Source organism: Barbus barbus (assembly GCF_936440315.1).
Source record: "Barbus barbus genome assembly, chromosome: 31".
Lineage (NCBI taxonomy): Eukaryota > Metazoa > Chordata > Actinopteri > Cypriniformes > Cyprinidae > Barbus > Barbus barbus.
The window spans coordinates 9636632-9657731 of record NC_136759.1 but is presented as its reverse complement, the minus strand read 5'-3'; the positions used below and the strand labels follow the sequence as shown (position 1 = coordinate 9657731).

Here is a 21100-nt window from a genome sequence, read left to right as displayed (position 1 = left end):
TATAAGCTATCAACACAGACTCAATGGCTTTTAAATATTGTTTTTAAAAGTACATTTTTGTTTACAGTGTAAAAAAATATGTAGCATATTGTATACGAATAGCCTAAACTTTTCTCAGCTAAATAAAGTTTCGTATGTTCATATTTTAATGATGGTGCTGTTGTAATTGGAGGACGTGATTTGAAGTTCTTACACTTTTAGAGGCAAAATATTTTAACAAAATATCAAATTTAGCTCCTATCTCATTTGCGCCGTTTTTGAAGGTAATTGCGACTTTTTCTCTCAGTTCAGTTTTTTTTCGCAATTTCTAGTCTATATCTCACATTTCTGAGAAAAAAAGTCAGAATTGCGAGTTTGTATTAGGCAATTCTGAGAAGAAGAAAAAAAAATCGCAATTACCTTTTTTTTTTTTATTCAGTGGCATAGTCAGAGACGGGCTTCGGAAATGTCACATGCGTACAGAAACACATGTAGCCTAATTTACAGTTACACTCCTAATAGATATAGATGATGAATTGTATAATCAATCAAAACAACACAGTCAAACTTAAGTATAAAACACTAATGTTTATTAGTCATATATCCATAGTCAGGATAGAGTTTCACTTGAAGTAATTAATAAGCTTTTTCATGCTGATATACTGTAGGAAAAAGAAACCTGCAAATGTATACACAGCATGCAGTACAGTTACATTTGTCCATCAAATCCAAAACCGAATTCATGAGAAGATCCACATTAATCTAATTTACAGAGTATAGTTAACATGAAAACACAAAGCACAGGACGTTTAAAAAAGTACCTTGTGAAATTATTAAAATATATATTTTCTCAGACAAATAAATGTTTACCAATTACACAACTGGATAGAAAATGACAGAAAGCTTTGCTGACAATGCTAGATGTCACATTGAAACTCTCTGAAAGCGTGGAAGGTGAGCCAATCAGTGCGAGATACATACGAAATAGTCAATTTACAGTCATACTTTTACTTTCCTTTTGGCATCAAAAAACAGAATGTGACTTGTCCTGAAATTAAGGTAAATAACAGCTTTCTACAACTTTAAGTCACCATAAAGCAATATACTGTACTCTGTGTCACAAAATGATAATGCACAACGTGTCACTGCTAAACCTACCACACAGATGCAGTTGTTCTTAAACGAAATGATGGCTGAAGAAATCAAAAGCTGTTCAGACCTGCTCAAGCAGTACATTTTCAGTTTTGCAAGTTGCTCTTTTTTGTAAATCAGTGCAGTTGACCAAGTGTTCACAAGAAAGGAGAGTGCACAAGCCAAGCTGTTGTTTTTTATTCTCTCCTTAAAATCTGTCCACTCTGGGATCACTGTAGTGATTTCACTTATTGTTAATTGATCCCAGGCCATCTATTAGGGACAGACACTTTTACTCATGCTGTGCTTCCATAGGTGGTAATAAAGTAGACAGAGTTTCTATCCATATTCATATAGCATGTTGACACAGAGTAAATATTGCTGTTATTACCCACACACTTGATTAAGATATACATACGGTTTTCACAATCAGGATTTTAAAGAACAGCATTTACAAAACTGATACAAGTGAAAACTCAGAGAGAAGGAATAGGTAGTCTGGCCTAACAGATTTTATACAGTAGACTGTAGACGATAGATGAGGATTTATGTTAAAATATACTTCACTTTACTAGATGAACTATAATTTGTTTTATTTATTATTTTTTTGGTGAGAGAAACATGATTGTGATTCGTATGGTTATTTGGGTTTATAAAATAAACAAATTCTTATTGTCACCTCGTTTTTATAGGTCAAGAATGAACATGCCTCCTCTCAAGAGTTGCTTTACTGATGTGGTTCTTAACAGTATGTTATTTTGAAGTAAGAGATTATTTAGCTTTTGCTATATCATGGAGCCTGCGCTTTGGTTGATTTTAATTAAATGAAATGTGGTTTATTAGCTTCTAATATCTAAAGCAGGCCTCTCACCTAATTTCAGAGCAGTTTATGACCTAAAAACATGCCCATGCCTGCTTATTTCATGCAACATATTAATATATTTTAAGCTATATGCTTACAGTTTTACTGTAGATGAAAAAAGCGTTTGGCTCCAATGGCAAAACCCCTCTTCTTTTTCACACTGGCATCATCAATATTTTCAGACTACAGTTACAATGAAACATTTTATGTTTACTAATAATAAGTCACCTACTAGTTCACTTAAAGGCATTTGAACCTTAGGAAACAAAGTCTGTATACTATAAAATACTGTAAAGTAAGACAGCAAAGGTACATAATACAGCAGCATGTTTACAAACAAAACAAAAAAGCAACCGTACAAATTAAAATAGACATACAAGCCTAGTTGTTTGTGGATTATGACTGTATTATCAAGCTTGAATACTGCCAATAATCTACCCACAGTGGTTTAGCACAAAAACCCCAGAGCAGATAGAGAGATATGAATGGCTTTTAGTAGGAATGATTTTCGCTTATTTTGATTTCATAAAACATAGTTTGTCTATGATACAATCATCGGAATGCAGGATGTTAGTTACTTGACAAGGCACTATTTTTTTTGCTATTGAGTTGCCGTCAAAGGGGCGGGACAGCAGTCTGGGTAGTTCACAGAGAGAAGCACATATGAATAATGGAAGTACACAGAGTGGGCGAGATTTTATCTTGAGGAGGAACAGAAAAAGAGGGGGAGATAGAATTAAAGATGCAACCAGTGGATTTAGGACTGCATCTCTGCACGGAGCATCCAGGGAAACCAGCAACAGAACAGCAACCTGCTATAACAGAAACAGATGTAAAATGTTGTTTAATCTTGCATCACAGGATACAGTATAGATTCACAGCTGCAGCCAAACGGATGTGTTATTTATTGGACACAAGCATACCTGGATACGGAACTTTCAGATGTTATGTCTTTTGGAGAACGCATCGCATTAAAATTACGCTTCGGCTGGGACACTGTAGAGGAGGATGAACACAGACAAATATTATAACCATGCACCTGAGGCTGCCATGTGGGACTGTGTACATATATTTCTGTTCTTTGCTACAAGCAATCATCCAGCTGACTGATAAACTTTAGATAGGAAAAGTACTTATTGTTAATGCTATTACACATTATGAACAGTAGGTGTCAGTGTATTCCTAACCAACAAGATAGACACAAGATGGAGCACTAACTGTGAGCTAATGTTGTTTATTCATACAAATGATTATAAAGCAGTGTTGCTATAAAAACAGGCAAAGAAAAAACACACATTTTCCAAACAAGAAACATTTTAAGAAGAACATGCTCTTATCATTGTACTTACTAGTCACCTGGTGGACTTTCTTCACTAGTGTCCCAATACCCTGAGGATCTTTGGGCCCTGCAATTCTGCAAGATTAAAAGATCAAATTATACTGTTGATGTTTTTTGGAGAATTCATCTGAACAACAAAATTATTTAAATATACATTTTACTAAATGTCTCTGTTTTAACCTTACAATAGATGGTTTTACAAACACTTCATAGCGTAGATGTATTTTAGCACATTTAATTAAGCCTCAACCCCTAACATTGTACTTTTTCGTTGTCCCTTAATAAACAGTGAAACATTACTGCAAATGTGTTTGCTATTCAGTAATAAAAGCTAAATGAAAGGCATGGTGTGCTCATAGTCTATAACCAAAGCAAAAACATATCCCTATTTACTGTAACCCAAGTTGTGTATCTGTAAAACTTTTTTTTGCTGGTACATGTTAAAAATTTTACCTCTGAACACGGGATGGTGGTGCAAAAACCCCATATTTGGGCAGACAGTGGAAGTAACGCACTCCAAATACACTGCCATCATGCTTTCCAGTGGGCTGCTCCAACTCCACACCAAACCAATATCCTGATCACAAGAATCCACACACACAAAATTATAAATACTTACTGCTCATTATATTATTTCATTATATTATTATTTCAGACTTTCGCATACACATACCAGGAGCAAAGTCTGTCTTTCCAAAAAAGCGGACAATCCCTTGCTTTTGGCCTGCCACCAACACCTGATCCCCAACCTCAACCTTAACTCCATCAGGATCTAGACTGATCCCGGGCAAAGACTTCTTTCTTGGAGCTGGTGGAGAAGCAAATCAAATGTGGAACTCAGATGACAAACTTCAGATATACACTAGTCTTTTATGCACACCAAGGCTGCTTATATTCAATCAAAAATGCAGTACAAAACTATAATATTGTGAGATATTTTTACATTTTAAAGGAATTGTTTTCTATTTTAATATAATTTCTGAAGGATCATGTGTCACTGAAGACTATATTAATGGCTGCTAAAAAATCAGCTTTGTCATTCAAAAAATTAAATCAAATTGAAAACAGTTCTTTTGAATTGTAATAATATTACTGGTACTATTCAGAGGCACTGTAACGGGGTGGAAGGTTAGGGGCGATTCCACAGCGGCGCCCCTGTTACTGTTAAACAAACAACTGCAGCCTTGGTAAACATAACAGACTTAAGTGGTCACACATTAACTTGGGTCTAAACACTGATTTGATGACAACTTCATAGAAAATGAACACTAAACAACACAGAATTCAAACCACACATATAAAATAGATATATAATAGTATAGATATATAATATATATAGTTGTTAGATATATAAATGTTATCACTCACTCTTTTCACGATCTTTCTCTTTTTTCTCTTTTTTAATCTTGCCGGTTACACGAGACAAATCCATGCGAGGGGTTTTTGGGGTGGAGGTGACTGAAGAGGGGGTCTGCTCAAGAGATTTGCTGATTTTTGACACAGGGGCGAAGATGCCTGAAGAATAGATGTGTACACCAAATATTAAACTCTAGAAATCAGATTATTTCATCCAAATACTGTGATCAGATCTGTTGTCATTACAATATAAAATGGCTTTTATAATACAGAAATTAAGAGAACACACCTTGTTTTGGGGAGCAGATAAAATAGCGGATCCCACCCACACTCCCGTCGTTCTTACCCTCCAGTTCATCCAGCTCAATACCAACCCACTGGCCACTAGCAAACTCAGTGGTGCCACAGAAACGGAGGGTGCCAGTCTGCAGAAAAGAGGCATTATGTTTTATTAATAACTACACATGGTAAATATGTAGTACTTACAAACAAGTGTGTGTTAATGTTAAATTGCTCTCCACAATAGTGCTTACAAAGTTTGAAGTATTGGTAATTCCTGTGTAATGCTTATGTAAAATGGTGCACTTTATTTTACAGTCCTATTTCCATATACTTATTATGTAAGTACTGGTGTATGTACCTATTAGTTAATGTACATAATAAGTGAAGTGAATTGACATACTGGGAGCAGTTGGGGGTTCGGTGCCTTGCTCAAGGGCACCTCAGTCGTGGTATTGATGGTGGAGAGAGCGCTGGACAATCACTCCCCCCACCTACAATCCCTGCCGGCCCGAGACTCGAACCCGCAACCTTTGGATTACGAGCCCAACTCTCTAACTATTAGGCCACGACTTCCCCTTCCCCTAAGTTATGCGGTACTCAAGTTGGGGGTATAAACATGGGCCAAGGTACTTATTGAGTAATTGATGGTAGATGTACATAGTAAGTATACGGAAATAGGACTATAAAATAAAGTGGACCATTTTACATAAGCATTACACAGGAATTACCAGTTCTTCAAACTTTGTAAGCACTGTTGTGGAGAGCAATTTAACATTAACACACACTTGTTTGTAAGTACTACATATTTACCAAGTACAGTATGTGTCTTGTTTGTTACCACATAATACCACATTTTTCTGTAGTTGCTACACATTTACCATGTACATATAAGTATGTACAGTAATGTGTATTATTAGTTACCATATACGGATACTGTAAGGACATGCCTGTTTGTACCCACTTGTCTGTAAGTACTACATATTAACCATGTTAGTAAGTACAGTAAAGTTTCTAATTAGTTACCATGTATGGGCACTACCTGTAAGTGACCGTTCTTACCCACACTTGTCTGTATGTACAAACTAATTACCATGCACGTACTACTGTTAAGTACAGCCGTGTTTCTTATTTGTTACCATGTACATACACCTCAGGTAAGTACCTTGTATTATAATTATAATATATTTACCAATATTTATTCAATATATTTACCATGTATGTACTAGGGACGTACACGTACTGTAAAATAAAGTGCTACCCATATATCCTATCTTCTCCTAGGTGCTTCAGACACTGCATCCATTCCATTCAAGTCTTTAAACTAGTGCTGTCAATCGATTAAAAAAAATTAACTAATTCATCGCACATTTTTCTGAAATTAATCGCGATTAATCCCACCTAACATTAAAGTTTTTAAATATACTTTTATGTTGCAATAATTTCATATTCAATCTTCAAATGAATGTACAAACAACATAAAGTTAACATAAACATAATATTTGTTTAATGGCATTTTTATTTTTATGACTGAAGGCCAGTATCACTGATACCAATTAATACTGATTTCCCTATAAAGATGTTTGCCCCTAATATTTAACCATTGACTATAGCCATTCAACTTTACATTATAATTAAGAGCTATCAATTTTAACATTTATTAGACTTTAAAAATAACTTCTAATTTAAGAGATTTTAAAACAATCTTCACATAAACCCATTATAATAAATGCCATATTTAACGGTGTTAAATCATTTTAACGCATTAAACTGAAAAAAATAATCGCCTGCGTTAACGCTAATTTTGCTATTTTTGACAGCACTACTTTAAACACATAGACTCTCCTAATCTCACCTTTGTGTCGTCAAGCACCACACGGTCCCCTAGTTTGAGGCCCAGTGAGGAGAGCATGAGGTTGCCGGGGATGTTGTCATAGTTGGGCAGGGTGGCGCGGGGCAGGTTACAGCTGAGCGGCACTGCATCCAGCAGCAACTGTTTCAGCTCTTTAGCCACCATAGCTGCATCAGCTTTGTCCAAACTCATGTCCATGGGGTCAGGAACAACCTCAGCAGGGCCTTGACCCTTATCATTCTGTAACACGCAGAGAGTTTATATCTGTTAGTGATAGTCCGACCAGAGGACACGATGTATAATTTTGAGATTACATTGCCTACTGGGTTGATAACAAAAGTTTAATATTTTTTTTAGTAAATATACTCTACTGTTCAACAGTGGTGTCAATAAGTTATCAATAAGTGGGGTCAAAACATTTGAAAGAAATTAATACTTATATTCAACAAGGATGTATAAATTTGATCAAAAGTGACAGTAAAGACACTTATAATGTTACAAAAGTTTTTTTTATTTCAAATAAATGCTGTTCTTCTGAACTTTCTATTCATCATAGAATTCAAAAAATGTTTCCACAAAATAAATATTAGACAGCTAAATTTTTTTAACATCGATGATATTAAGAAATGTTTTTTTAAGCCCCAGTTCAGCATATCAGAATGACATTGTTACAATCATGTGACATTGTAGACTGGAGTAATGACTACTGAAAATTCAGCTTTGCCATCACAGGAATAAATTACAAACCCGATTCCAAAAAAGTTGGGACACTGTACAAATAACGAATAAAAAAGGAATGCAATAATTTACAAATCTCATAAACTTATATTTTATTCACAATAGAATATAGATAACATCAAATGTTGAAAGTGAGACATTTTGAAATGTCATGCCAAATATTGGCTCATTTTGGATTTCATGAGAGCTACACATTCCAAAAAAGTTGGGACAGGTAGCAATAAGAGGCTGGAAAAGTTAAATGTAGGCTACATATAAGGAACAGCTGGAGGACCAATTTGCAACTTATTAGGTCAATTGGCAACATGATTGGGTATAAAAAGAGCCTCTCAGAGTGGCAGTGTCTCTCAGAAGTCAAGATGGCAAGAGGATCACCAATTCCCCCAATGCTGCGGCGAAAAATAGTGGAGCAATATCAGAAAGGAGTTTCTCAGAGAAAAATTGCAAAGAGTTTGAAGTTATCATCATCTACAGTGCATATTATCATCCAAAGATTCAGAGAATCTGGAACAATCTCTGTGCGTAAGGGTCAAGGCCGGAAAACCATACTGGATGCCCGTGATCTTCGGGCCCTTAGACGGCACTGCATCACATACAGGAATGCTACTGTAATGGAAATCACAACATGGGCTCAGGAATACTTCCAGAAAACATTGTCGGTGAACACAATCCACCGTGCCATTCGCCGTTGCCGGCTAAAACTCTATAGGTCAAAAAAGAAGCCATATCTAAACATGATCCAGAAGCGCAGGCGTTTTCTCTGGGCCAAGGCTTATTTAAAATGGACTGTGGCAAAGTGGAAAACTGTTCTGTGGTCAGACGAATCAAAATTTGAAGTTCTTTTTGGAAAATTGGGACGCCATGTCATCCGGACTAAAGAGGACAAGGACAACCCAAGTTGTTATCAGCGCTCAGTTCAGAAGCCTGCATCTCTGATGGTATGGGGTTGCATGAGTGCGTGTGGCATGGGCAGCTTACACATCTGGAAAGGCACCATCAATGCTGAAAGGTATATCCAAGTTCTAGAACAACATATGCTCCCATCCAGACGTCGTCTCTTTCAGGAAAGACCTTGCATTTTCCAACATGACAATGCCAGACCACATACTGCATCAATTACAATATCATGGCTGCGTAGAAGGAGGATCCGGGTACTGAAATGGCCAGCCTGCAGTCCAGATCTTTTACCAATAGAAAACATTTGGCGCATCATAAAGAGGAAGATGCGACAAAGAAGACCTAAGACAGTTGAGTAACTAGAAGCCTGTATTAGACAAGAATGGGACAACATTCCTATTCCTAAACTTGAGCAACTTGTCTCCTCAGTCCCCAGACGTTTGCAGACTGTTATAAAAAGAAGAGGGGATGCCACACAGTGGTAAACATGGCCTTGTCCCAACTTTTTTGAGATGTGTTGATGCCATGAAATTTAAAATAAACTTATTTTTCCCTTAAAATTATACATTTTCTCAGTTTAAACATTCAATATGTCATCTATGTTGTATTCTGAATAAAATATTGAAATTTGAAACTTCCACATCATTGCATTCTGTTTTTATTCACAATTTGTACAGTGTCCCAACTTTTTTGGAATCGGGTTTGTATATTTCAAAATATATTCAAATAGAAAATAGATATTTAAATAGTTATAATATTTCAAAACATTATTATACTGTACTTTTATCAAATAAATGCAGCCATGGTTAGCCAAGAGACTTCTTTCAAAAACATCTTGCCAAAATCTTACCAACCCCAAACTTTTGAATGGTAGAATATATTTGTGAATCTTATTTTATATATACAGTGTGTCCATTTAAAATGATCCGGCTACTAATGAGAGTATTCTGAAAACAGACCAACGAAGACTTTTGAAACATTAATTCAAAATTAACAGAGTGGATTTATAGCAAGACCAATTAGGCTGATTAACTCAAGTATAAATCATCATGCTCACTCTGACAGAAGGATTGGCTCCATGCTCCAGCAGACACTTGACAGCACCGAGACAGAGGTTGGAGGCGGCGATGTGCAGAGCTGTGCCATGATAAAAGTCACTGCAGGTGGAGTTGAGCACTGTGTGGAGAGAAGAACAACAGATATGTTGAAGGACACCCTACCTTATTAGTGAAAAATGTAATGAAATGCCAAATACTTGAGCTTTCCTGTAGCTCAAATGGTAGAGCATGGCGCTAGCAACGCCAAGATCATGGGTTCGATTCCCAGGGAAAGCAAGAGCTGATAAAATGTAAAAACTGTAACTTGAATGCAATGTAAGTCGCTTTGGATAAAAGCGTCTGCTAAATGCATAAATGTAAATGTACTTATTAGCCGCTTCATCATTTGCTTATGCATGATACTTGACATTTTCTAAATGACTACTTTGCATTTTCTACCTCAGCTTGTGTGCGAGAATATGGCTAGATTGTTTCAAAAAGCATCTGGCTTACAGAAAAGTTCAGATGCCGTCATGAATACAAACACTGTTTACTTTTGAAATTCACCTTTAGGCTTGGAGGCTTTGAGCAAAACGCGAATCAGTTCTGGCACATCGAAGTAAGCTGCATAATGGAGGGCGTTCATGCTGGTCCAACGACTGCGCAGACTCACATCAGCTCCCAGAGCTATCAGCTGACTGGACAGCCGGAGCGCTGCCACAGGATCACCTGAAAGGAAAACACATTGTTAACTATAGCAACGTATTTGCTTTTATTATGTCGGCAAGTGTGAAATGCACAGCAAGGTTAGAGCTATTAAAGGATTTAGAATTAGAAGCCATTCAATGATCTCAATTACAGAGAAATGTCAGATTTGGATTGTGGATTGCAAGGCAAGTGATGGCAAAGAGCTCCAACCGTCAACTCCGGTGTCACTCACCCACTCCGTGAGCTCCTGCTTTGCAGCAGTAGTGGAGAAGTGTCATATCCGTCAGGCCGTCACGGTCATTGACATGGCAACCTCGCTTTAATATCTGAAAGTGACAGAGTTGATCAACATATGATGAACTTCCATTCAACTGTTCAAAATAGCCAATTAATAGCTAATGCAGACTTGCAGGCAATTACGGTCTTGAGTAGATGAACCTTTTCAAAAGCAAATGGCCACTTTCAAAGCTGGATGAGAGCCATATTAGTGAGATGCACTCTAATGATGAAACATTAAGTCAATTAATGTTGATGATATGTGATAGAAAGAAGCCTTATTGCTGAGTCATCCTTAACGTCACATTTTCTAAACATACAGCAGCCATTTTGTGGAAAACTTGGAGCTGATATGCAAGAATCCCATTGAATAGAGTGCAGTGTAATTGAAATTGAACACATGTCCATTTTCATACCAAAAGACATCAAAAAGATTTGTAAGTAAAAAAATAAGAAAAATTCCATCTATCCTCTACCTGTGATTTCCCTGCAGAAAAATATAACTTAAAATTTGGTTTGCTGGTTTTTCTCTGACACCAGTGAAACCAGCATAGGTACAGGTACAAGGCTGGTTTAAGGTAGTCTTGTTAGGAAGGTTGTGAAAATATTTAACCTTCTGAATTTATGAATCCATTTACTTTGATTACACATCACAAGTTAGGCCCACAAGGCCAAATACTGGTGGCCAGTGAGAGTTCTTCTTCACCGAGACCTGACAGGTGGAGCTGATTTAGGGCAGGAATCAATGTAGAGATCAGTCAAATGTAGGAGGCTTACTACCACTGCCATCAATCCCTGCAGCTCCAGGTCCTCTAGGGACACCTATTTACAGCAAGACACCTCCTTATCCATTACTCATACATCTGTACAGACCACACTCAATAGTGTGCATATGAACATGAGTGTTTACAAGTGCTTACAAAGACTTCATATGTTAGTCATTTTTAATAAAAAAATGTCTAAATGAACATTGTGATCCTTTCTCAGTACAACCTGTCTAAAATTACTTCAATCGGCTGACATTTATTTTCTTGTGTACTGCAATCTAATCACTTTGGCAAATGTTAATATAAAAGTTAATATAGAGCTTAAGGCAACTGTGACTGTGCAGTATTTCTGTGTGGCAATATTACATCTCATTCTAAGCATGTATACTTTGTACTTTGAATGTATACTTTGTACTCCAGTGTGTAAATGATTAAAAAACATTTGGAAAAAAAACTCTCACAAAGAGTGAAGAGGACAAAAGTCTTCAACAAGTTTAAACACATCCCATGGATTAGAAACCAGACTCTTATCATCAGTTTATCGATAGATCATATCACACAAAAATACCAACAGCTGAATAGAAACTCAATATGTCTTATTCATGGTTCACTGTCTTCATTCATTAAAGGGATAGTTCACCCATTGCACACAGAAAGTATTCTCGTAGCTTCATAAAATTATGGTTGAACCACTGAGGACAAATGGACTATTTTAAGGATGTTAATTTGTGTTCCAAAGATGAACAAAGGTCTTACAGGTTTGGAACAAAATGAGGGTGAGTAATTAATGACAGAATTTTTATTTTTGGGTGAACTATCTCTTTAAGTAAAATAAATACATTTTGTTAGTTGCTCGCATATTCAGGATGTTTCCTGCCTATACTGCTGACAACTCCAAAGAAATACTTAAATCTTTACTACCTCATTGCCTATAATGTCAATCTTGTGTTGAACTTGTGGAACCCATTGGCGGATAATGGCGAACAGTTCTGGGATTGTGGTCCGAGCGTCTGTCAGAATCTCTATGCAGGCCGGATCATTTGGATCAAAGAAGGTAAACGCTATAATAGAAGCAAATAAAATGCAGGATGTAAATACAGGGATTTAGCCAAAAAGATTACCACTACATTGTGCTGTGGAATTTTAGTAACTTGTAACTCAGGATTTCTTCTTGTTCTCTGTAATATATTTGGGTAGATCTGACTGCAAGGATGAGGAACCCACCATAGTCCTTGGGCAGTGGAGCCTGAGCAGATGGATGCACTATTGGTTTCTTGCGGGGTTCATGAGTAGGGCTGATGAACTCAGAGGCCGGCTGGGCCTCTTCCACCTCAGAAGTGTCCTCTTTAGTCATTCTGCTTATGTGATTGGACCTGTACATACAAAATGCATAGTTAAAAAATATCAATACAGAGTGCAATATAATAACTTTTATAGACATTGGTTAGAACAGTGTTCATAAAATGTGTACAAGAAAATCAACCCAGCAATAATAACTGATTTATTATTTCTTGATTTGAATAATTTTGTCCACTAAAAATCACACTGGTTTGGTTCTCTTGGTTATTTTGGTCCACACCAAAAAAGAAAATGATTCTTTGGTTTGCTTAGCATTCACAATGTCTTTTTTTAATACCTAACCTAAAGATACAAAACAAAAGACATATTGGACAGATTTTATGATGTATTTTTTGTGGACTTACCATACATCCAAATCAATGCTGTGTGCATGTGTGTACATATGGTGGTATTTTTACCAGCTGATCAACTCATGAAGAGCTTATAAAATGTGTAAAGCATTCAAAAAATTGCCATGATGCCTGTACTGACCTATAATGTGCAACATACAACCAGGTCACATCAGGTTCATTTAGATGCCTTGGGTCAATGCTGCACTCATATATCAATCAAACTGCACCAGAGATTTGAAAGCAGGTTCAAATTAGTTGCTCACCAAAGTTTGGAAGGCAATGTTCATCCTTATTTAAATGAATTGCACCAACAGAACAATCGCACCAGAGTTCGTTTTAATCAAACCAAACCTGCCAAGTGTAAACACACCCTAAAGGAACTGATCCTTCTTTGACAATCTCAATATTCTTTTCATTTGATCACTGCTCGAAAACAACATGATATGAGACGTATGATCATGAATCTCTACGCCACAGTTATCCCTCCCAGCGAGGCTCTAAGTTTAGTACGGAGTCTGGCAGAGAGGATGAGTGAGTGACTCACTGCTTCCAGCACTGTCTGTTGGAACAGAGGAGAGACCGGACCTCACAAGCCACTGCGCCATCTTACTGGAGATCCATGCTGAATATAAGCCAATGCAATTTACTTTTGATGTCTCAGATGCCCGTAACTGTATTCTGCTCATTCAGCAATCAAAATAACATTCAGGGAATTAATCAGAGAATGCTAAACTTAGCCCAGCACTACAGTATATGTCTTACAGTACACTGTTTTATCAAATTCATTTGGAAGTTATCCCAAATATTTAAAAAGTAGACCATGACATGTAGTATTTTTCATGCAACTGATATATTTTATGGTTTTTAACATCAGTTTGCCTGCAATTTATGTGACCAAAGAGAATATTGTAACTACACTGCATTGCAAGTTCATGTTATTTAGAGAAAACACATTAATCCATTGGAATAAACTTAACTACAACTGAAATATAATAAAATCAAAATACTTATTAATGGAGTACCTTCAAAATAAAATAAATAAATAAAAAAAGCCCATTAATCATGATCTTATATGATTAGATTTTAGAGATAGATTTTACTCCTCCACTGAGTTTACATTTTGTTAAGTAAAAACCTATTTTCTATGATTAATTTATCAGATATTATTGAGCTTTTATTGTGATTCCTTACTGCCTATTTCACAAAATGCCTAGATATTCTGATCGGTTCTGAATACTAATCATCAAAGCAAAGATCAAAGTGAATATGAGCTTCAGTATCACTCGCTCTTTTTAATAATATATTATGTATTCCTCCAAAGGTTTTTAATTGCTTCTGGAATAAGCACACACATTAGCTGTTTGTGGCAGTGCTTTCAATGTCCTTCTATCGTATCAGACTGTGGGAGACAGGATGGTGTTTATTCACTATAAAGATGTCAATTAAACAAATAGACCACATGGTAACAGATTTTGTGTCTCTAATGATAACTGGCACTTCAATCAAATCAGAATTAAAATCCTTCTTGAAAATGCTTGTAATTGAACATTTCAATAATGACTGCAAGGTTAAGATAAGATTCAAAGTTTTATCTACTTCAATAATGAAAAATAGATCAAAGAGACAATAAAATAATAATATAACCACGACCACATAATAATATTTCATTAACGTTAAGTATATATAAACTGCAAATTATGCTAATATCTGTGTACATTTGAATCGTTCATTAAAAAAAATGGAATAAAAGCAACATAAGACTGTTATGATATTATTTAAAAGATTAATATCATTTAAAGGATATCTAAACAAAATTAATTTGTATTTCACTCCTGTGCTTTCTACCAAAAAAAGGGGCGTACTACTCAGAAATGGATCGTGCACAAATGAAATCGACAGTCTTATATCTCTCAATATTATTGATTAAAATTTAATAAACCACAGTCATCTAAAATCGGTATCTGGCGTTTAAATATATAAAAACAGACGCAATGTGTTCTCGTTTTCCCTTTAGAAGCATGCCAGTCTTGCCCTGTGTCAACAAGAAAACATGGACGCTCGCTCCATCACGCAGCACATGAAAAACAAGCAGGCTGTTTTTCTCACGCGGAAAAACAAGATGGCCTGCTATATTTTGTGAAAATTTCAGATACTTGATACTGCGAAATCATATCCGTCTTACCTGATAACAAGCCTTTGTGAGTCGTTGTTGTGTTACGGAGGATGGAGAGGATGCTGCGCTGCGCCTTGTCCTTCTGTCTGCCTGCGTCACGCTTGTGACTCACGGCTGGACCACTCTCCTCTCCGCGTCTCCTCAACCGAACTTGATGCTCATTCTAGAACCTGCTAGTTGAGGCTTACAGCTTACAGCTGTTAAAGCACACCTGAGCATTTCAAATACGAATGCCATATATGGATCATTTATACAATGACTTTAATGGTTGAAGGGAATTTCTGTCAGTACACTTAGGGGCAAAATCATTTAAAAAGATTGTCTTGGCGTCTCTATAAGCACAGAAAAGCTTCAGTTATCTTAATTTGTTAAACAACATGCTTAAAATGTGTATTATATATTTGTGATATGTACAGTAAAGTAATGAATACAGTCCTGTTTTGTGGAGAAACTGTAACGGGAAAACACTCTAAGTTAGAAGTTTCTCCATCGTGTAGGCCTAAGCCTATTTAGCCCAATAGTTTTGTAAAAGGTTAAAATTTTATGAGTAGCATATCAACAATTGATTTGAAGCCAAGTTTTTTTTTTTTCCAGAAGTGCAAAGGTCCAAACTAGTACCAAATGCGCTGAACTGTCATATTACTACAATGTATCAGATAGAACGCATTGCTGTATGCAGTTACTCTGTATAATAGCCTGTACTGTTGTGTTGTTGCATTAACACTCTTTAAAAATGCATAGCATGCTAATTTAATAATAGGCCTATCAAAACTGCTTTCAGACTAATTCCTGTAGCTCAGTGGAACACTGTGCTATTTTCCATACCTTTCTTTGTGGGCTTGGCTAAATCAGAAATTTCCTGCAAACATCAACAGACTTTATAGCGTTCATGTATAGTGTTTTTGTAAATACTAACAGACAATAGTTAACAGCATGTCATTGCGCCAGAGCAGACACTCTCTTCACCTCATTCCTGTTATTTCTATGTGATCTTTTTTCTTAAATTATTATTGGATACGAGATTGATATAACATTAACACTGACATATGTATTACACGTTGTCTCAGTCAGCTGGTGTGGTGCTGTTATTGCTGTGGAAGGGTCAAAGAAAGCAGAGCAGTATTATTGGGCAGATGCCTCCAGTACCAATTCCATATCCACTGCTGGGAAATTGACTTCAAATTGATGTCAAGGAACCATACAAGTATTACCTAAAGGTCACTCTTTAATGTACAATAACTGTTATTTTATTAACAGCTGTTTGTGCTTGGATGGTTGTTGGGATATGCATTTTAACTCATTAGGTTGGGAAAAGCAATTATAAATAAATAAAAAATTACCCAGACAATTTTAAAATGTAGGTGAGATTCTCAATTTTTCTCGTCAGAGAGGATTAAAGATGCAGTTCATAAGGCTGAATATTATGCAATGGCCCCTTTTACTGCCGTCGTTCAAAGATGAATTGTGCTTTTGCTTTTTTGCCCTCTGAATTGCTGACTAAAGCACATTATAACTCATACTATATCTGTGTAACTCTGTGTAACTGTGTAACTCATACTATAAATATGTAGACATTTACATAAAGATTATCCGTGGTTATTCATCATCAGTTTTTGCTGTTCTTCCCTTAGCTGAGTAAGAAGTATGGCTCTGTATTCACCATTTGGTTGGCAAACACTCCTGTGGTGATCATTTCTGGATATCAAGCCCTAAAGGATACTATGATTGGTCTTGGTGAAGAATTAGGCCACCTATACCCTGCTGATGAAGATCACACTTGGATATAGTGGGTCCTCTTGACCATTATTAAAGCATTACACTTTAATTAGTATTTTGGGGAGTTGGAAAAAACATTTTTGTTTAACATAAGACCAGAAAAGTTGTTAACATTGTCTCAGGGGTTCTGTCCACCAGTGGACACCGATGGAAGGAGATGCGCAGGTTCACTCTTATGATGCTGAAGAGCTTTGGAATGGGCTGCAGGAGTATCGAGGAACGGGTCAGGGAGGAGGCTGAGAAACTTGTGGAAATGTTTAAAAAAACGTAAAGGTAAAATCATTTAATATTCTTTGTATGCCCTCTTTTATATTCTGGTTATCAGTTGACATAAACTCTAAACTCTTGATCTTAGTTCCTTGATCTTATGTTATTTTGTCTTCAAAGGCTCCGCTTTCAGCCCTGCAGTCATGCTGTCTAATGCTGTGGTCAGTGTGATCTGCAGCATTGTCTTTGGGTTTGGATCCTCGAAGGTTTGAATTCGTGGATCCACAATTTAAGTTTCTCCTTCAGACAGTAACGCATCCTGCCGCAAGTCACTTAAGCGCATAGTGAGAGCAGCTGAGAAGATCGTTGGTGCCCCCCCCCCCTCCAGGACATTTACAGCACCCGTCTCACCCGCAAAGCCCTCCACATTGCAGGTGATCCCACCCACCCGACACACAGCTTCTTCAGTCTGCTGCCATCAGGGAGGAGACTGCGGAGTCTCCAGGCGAGGACCAGCAGACTGAAGGACAGCGTCATACATCAGGCTGTCAGGAAGCTGAACTCCCTCCTGTCCTTGCCCCCCCCCCCCCTCTTTTACCCCATGCAACACTGAACTCTGACACTATGAGCCCTCCCTCACCAACTTAAAAACTGTGACCAGCACCTGTCACTTGTGCAATATTGGACTGATCACTACCTCATCCAGCATTGACTGCAAACTACCTCTTCAGATAGTCTGATATAAGGACTGTTCTCCCCACTGACAAGCTCTTCTTGCACTACACATATATCTGCACAGTTTTGTTTTATTTAACTGGTTTGCACTCTATCTATTCTGCCATGTGCCACTTTATCTATTTCTTTATTCTTTATTTTTCTACAGTGTCCTCATTTGTATAGCTGTATAGTTGTATGTACATGTTTAAACTATTATCTGTATTTGAACGTGTTCAATGTTAACTGTATGCACCAAGGGTCTGAGAGTAACGCAATTTCAATTCTCTGTATGTATGCGCCGTACATGTGGAAGAATTGACAATAAAGCAGACTTGACTTGACTTGACTTGAAGTTTCTCCTTCAGACAGTAAATTCTGTCTTCACTGTCCTCAGGTATTGTACTCCAAGAAGTTTTAATTTTCAAGTATATTTTGTATATACTCTTAAAAATAAAGGATACAAAGGAAGTTTTTCATGGCAGTGCCATAGAAGAACCATTTTTGGTTCCCCAAAAGAACCTTCCTATGAACAGCTCCAGAAAAACCTTTTGTGGAATGGAACTTTTTAGAGTGTAGCAAAAAGTAAAAGAAATAGGACTAAAAAGTGAAACAAATAGCCCCGCAACAGCAAATTGTTTAGCTAAATCTGAATTAAATTTGTTATATTATAATATTTTGGTTTTGTAAGTCATCTGAATATTTCATGCATAAATAGCTTTATTTTCTTTCTTAATAGGTCTATAATGTATTTCCTTAGTAAACACCACTAGCTGTTTAGAGACGTAGACAAGGCCAGAGAGGACTGTAAACGTAAGGCCAAGGCACGGATAAATAATATGGACCCCTCGTGCCCACAGGACTTAATTAATGCCTTTGTGCTAAAAATTCAAGAGGTAAAAATAAATGGAAACATGTACTTATTTATCCTTTTTGCTGACAACAAACAGGCCCATTTAAATATTTGCTCATATTCTGCTTTTGAGACTTTGGGATAATTATTGTATTAATTATTAATCACAGGAGAAAGACAATCCTGACACAGAATATCATTTTGAAAACTTGATTTCTCTGGTAAGGAACTTGTTCAGTGCCGGCACAAAAACTACTTCATCCACCATCAGACATGCTTTGCTTCTGATAATGATCAAACAAATGTCTTCAAGTACAATCCTGTCTGTTTTTACTTTCACTTTTTCTGTTCTGTACAGAGCGTGTTCAGAAGGAAATTGATGAGGTTGTAGGACAGGACCGTTGACCCTCAGTAGAGGACAGACAAAACCTGCCATATACAGATGCTGTAATCCACGAGATTCAACGCCATATGGATCTTGCACCCATCGCTATCCCACACAAGATGATGTGTGACACTGAATACAGTAGTTATGTCATATGTCATTAAGTATTCTAAACTTTACTGCTTTTCAATTACTGTGATATATTTACAGGTTATTCAGTTTCATTGCTACACAAAATTCTATGAGATCAAATTAGTCTTTCTATTTGCAAATTTTAATGTAGGGAACAATAGTTTTTCCACTACTATCCTCTATGCTTATTGACCCAAAATGGTGGAAGAACCCACATTGTTTAGATCCAGAAAACTTTCTGAATGAAGATCGTCAATTCAAGAAGAATGATGCATTTGTTTTATTTGGCATGGGTGAGCTCAGCTTCATTGTATATACAAATTGTACCTCTTTATGAAAACTGAGGTTAACACATGCTACATAATGACATTTTTACCATTTACGACATATGGGGGCAAACATAACCCCCACTGATTGGCAAATCACACACAATGAAATTGCTGATACGTGGAGAACAGATGATTTTGGAACTGTGCTTTCTTGACAGGCAAGCATGCGTGTCTCAGTGAGGCTTTGGCTCGCATAGAGCTCTTTATCTTCTTCAATTCCCTCCTCCAGCACTTCACCTTCAAAGCCATGGTGCCTCCAGAGGAGATTGACATAACCCCCACAATCAGCAATTTTGGCCGCATGCCCCGCACATACGAGTGCTATGCCATTCCTAGGATATAAATGAAGAAGCAGGCCAGAAAGCCTCTGTGCAACGGTTAAATTAACTTGCATTTTCCTGCAGAACTACAACTTCCATTCATAGAATCAGAATCATAAAGAGTTTTATTGCTAGGTATGCTTGTGCATTATTTTAGTGTCACAAGCTTCCAGTACACAGAGACAACAACAACACACAGACAATAAAAATAGGATGAGAATAATTAAAATACACACATATGTAAATATAAATAGACAAAAATAGAAAAAAAAGTAAAAAATAAAATAAAATAAATAAATTGTATGTACAGTTGTGCTATAGGATAGGTATAAAATAGAGTGAGATCTAGGGATGTAGGTGGTAACAAATAAATAGAAGGTTATTGCACATATCTTTATTGCACAATGGGGGGAACATTTAACTGTTCATTAGGTAGATTGCCTGGGGGAAGAAACTGTTCTTGTGCCTTGCTGTCCTCTGGCTCTGAAGCATCAGCCAGATGGCAAAAGTTCAAAAAGGGGATGGCTTGGATGTGAGGGATCCTGAGTGATTTTCTGAGCCCTTTTCCTCGCTCTGGATGTATACAGTACTTGAAGGGTGTCAGGGGAGCACCAATAATCCATTCATCAGTCCAAACCATTCTCTGTAATCTTCTGATGTCTGCTTTTGTATCTTAACCAAACCAGACAGACTGATGTGCACAAAACAGGCTCTATGATGGCTGAGTTGAACTGTTTCAGCAGCTCCTGTGGCAGGTTGAATTTCCTCAGCTGGCGAAGAAAGTACAGCCTTTGTTGGGCCTTTTTTGCAATGGAGTCGATGTGAGTATCCCACTTCAGATCCTGAGAGATGGTGGTTCCCAGGAATCTGAATGACTCCACTGTTGTTACAGTGCTGTCCATGATGGTGAGTGGGGGGAGAGCAGGGGGGTTCTCCTGAAGTCCATGATCATCTACACTGTTTTGAGTATGTTGAGCTTGATAGCTTGTTCCGTGTGGATGGAAGGCATTGTACTTTCAGTGAAATGTTTATTGAATTGCATACTGTTAATAAAAACATAGACCTTCTCTTAAACAAACTGCTTCAGTTGTAGTAACATTCACATTTATATCTACTATCAGAAATGTCAAGAATGATTGAATGATGAAACAATGCGATATATGCACCTGAGTAAAAGGTTTTACAGTATGGCTGAGTAAAGGTCATCACACACTGAGTATGAAATTTTTGTCCGAAATATTCGCACGTTAAAAAATAAATATGATCTCACATTGTGTCAATCACATTTACACTAGTGCT

General features: G+C 36.9%; 1 protein-coding gene, 1 long non-coding RNA gene and 1 pseudogene across 4 annotated transcripts; 2 read left to right on the top strand and 1 right to left on the bottom strand.

The window, feature by feature from the left end:
* Positions 1-549: 549 nt before the first annotated feature.
* Positions 550-15289, bottom strand: LOC306851555 (CAP-Gly domain-containing linker protein 3-like; the record flags this gene model as incomplete). Of its 2 annotated transcripts, XM_079387875.1 has the most annotated exons (14): positions 550-2787; positions 2896-2968; positions 3322-3386; positions 3765-3888; positions 3985-4119; positions 4680-4826; positions 4957-5092; positions 6802-7038; positions 9491-9609; positions 10038-10199; positions 10411-10504; positions 12143-12282; positions 12446-12594; positions 15095-15289. In XM_079387875.1, the coding sequence occupies 13 exons, from the start codon at positions 12573-12575 to the stop codon at positions 2730-2732; spliced, it is 1620 nt and encodes a 539-aa protein (XP_079244001.1). In that variant the 3' UTR covers positions 550-2729. The 2 variants fall into 2 exon arrangements, with proteins under 2 accessions (XP_079244001.1, XP_079244000.1); XM_079387874.1 differs by lacking the exon at positions 15095-15289 and having other exon boundaries at positions 12446-12602.
* On the top strand, positions 11801-12553 carry LOC306851566. Its single transcript, XR_013782514.1, has 3 exons — positions 11801-11997; positions 12209-12275; positions 12419-12553. It is a non-coding gene; the product is annotated as an uncharacterized lncRNA (long non-coding RNA).
* LOC306851280 (cytochrome P450 2M1-like) lies at positions 13371-19824 on the top strand (annotated as a pseudogene). The gene is made up of 7 exons: positions 13371-13443; positions 16157-16302; positions 16717-16871; positions 16984-17128; positions 17217-17396; positions 18949-19146; positions 19640-19824. The product of its transcript is annotated as a cytochrome P450 2M1-like (transcript).
* The last annotated feature ends 1276 nt before the right edge of the window (positions 19825-21100 follow it).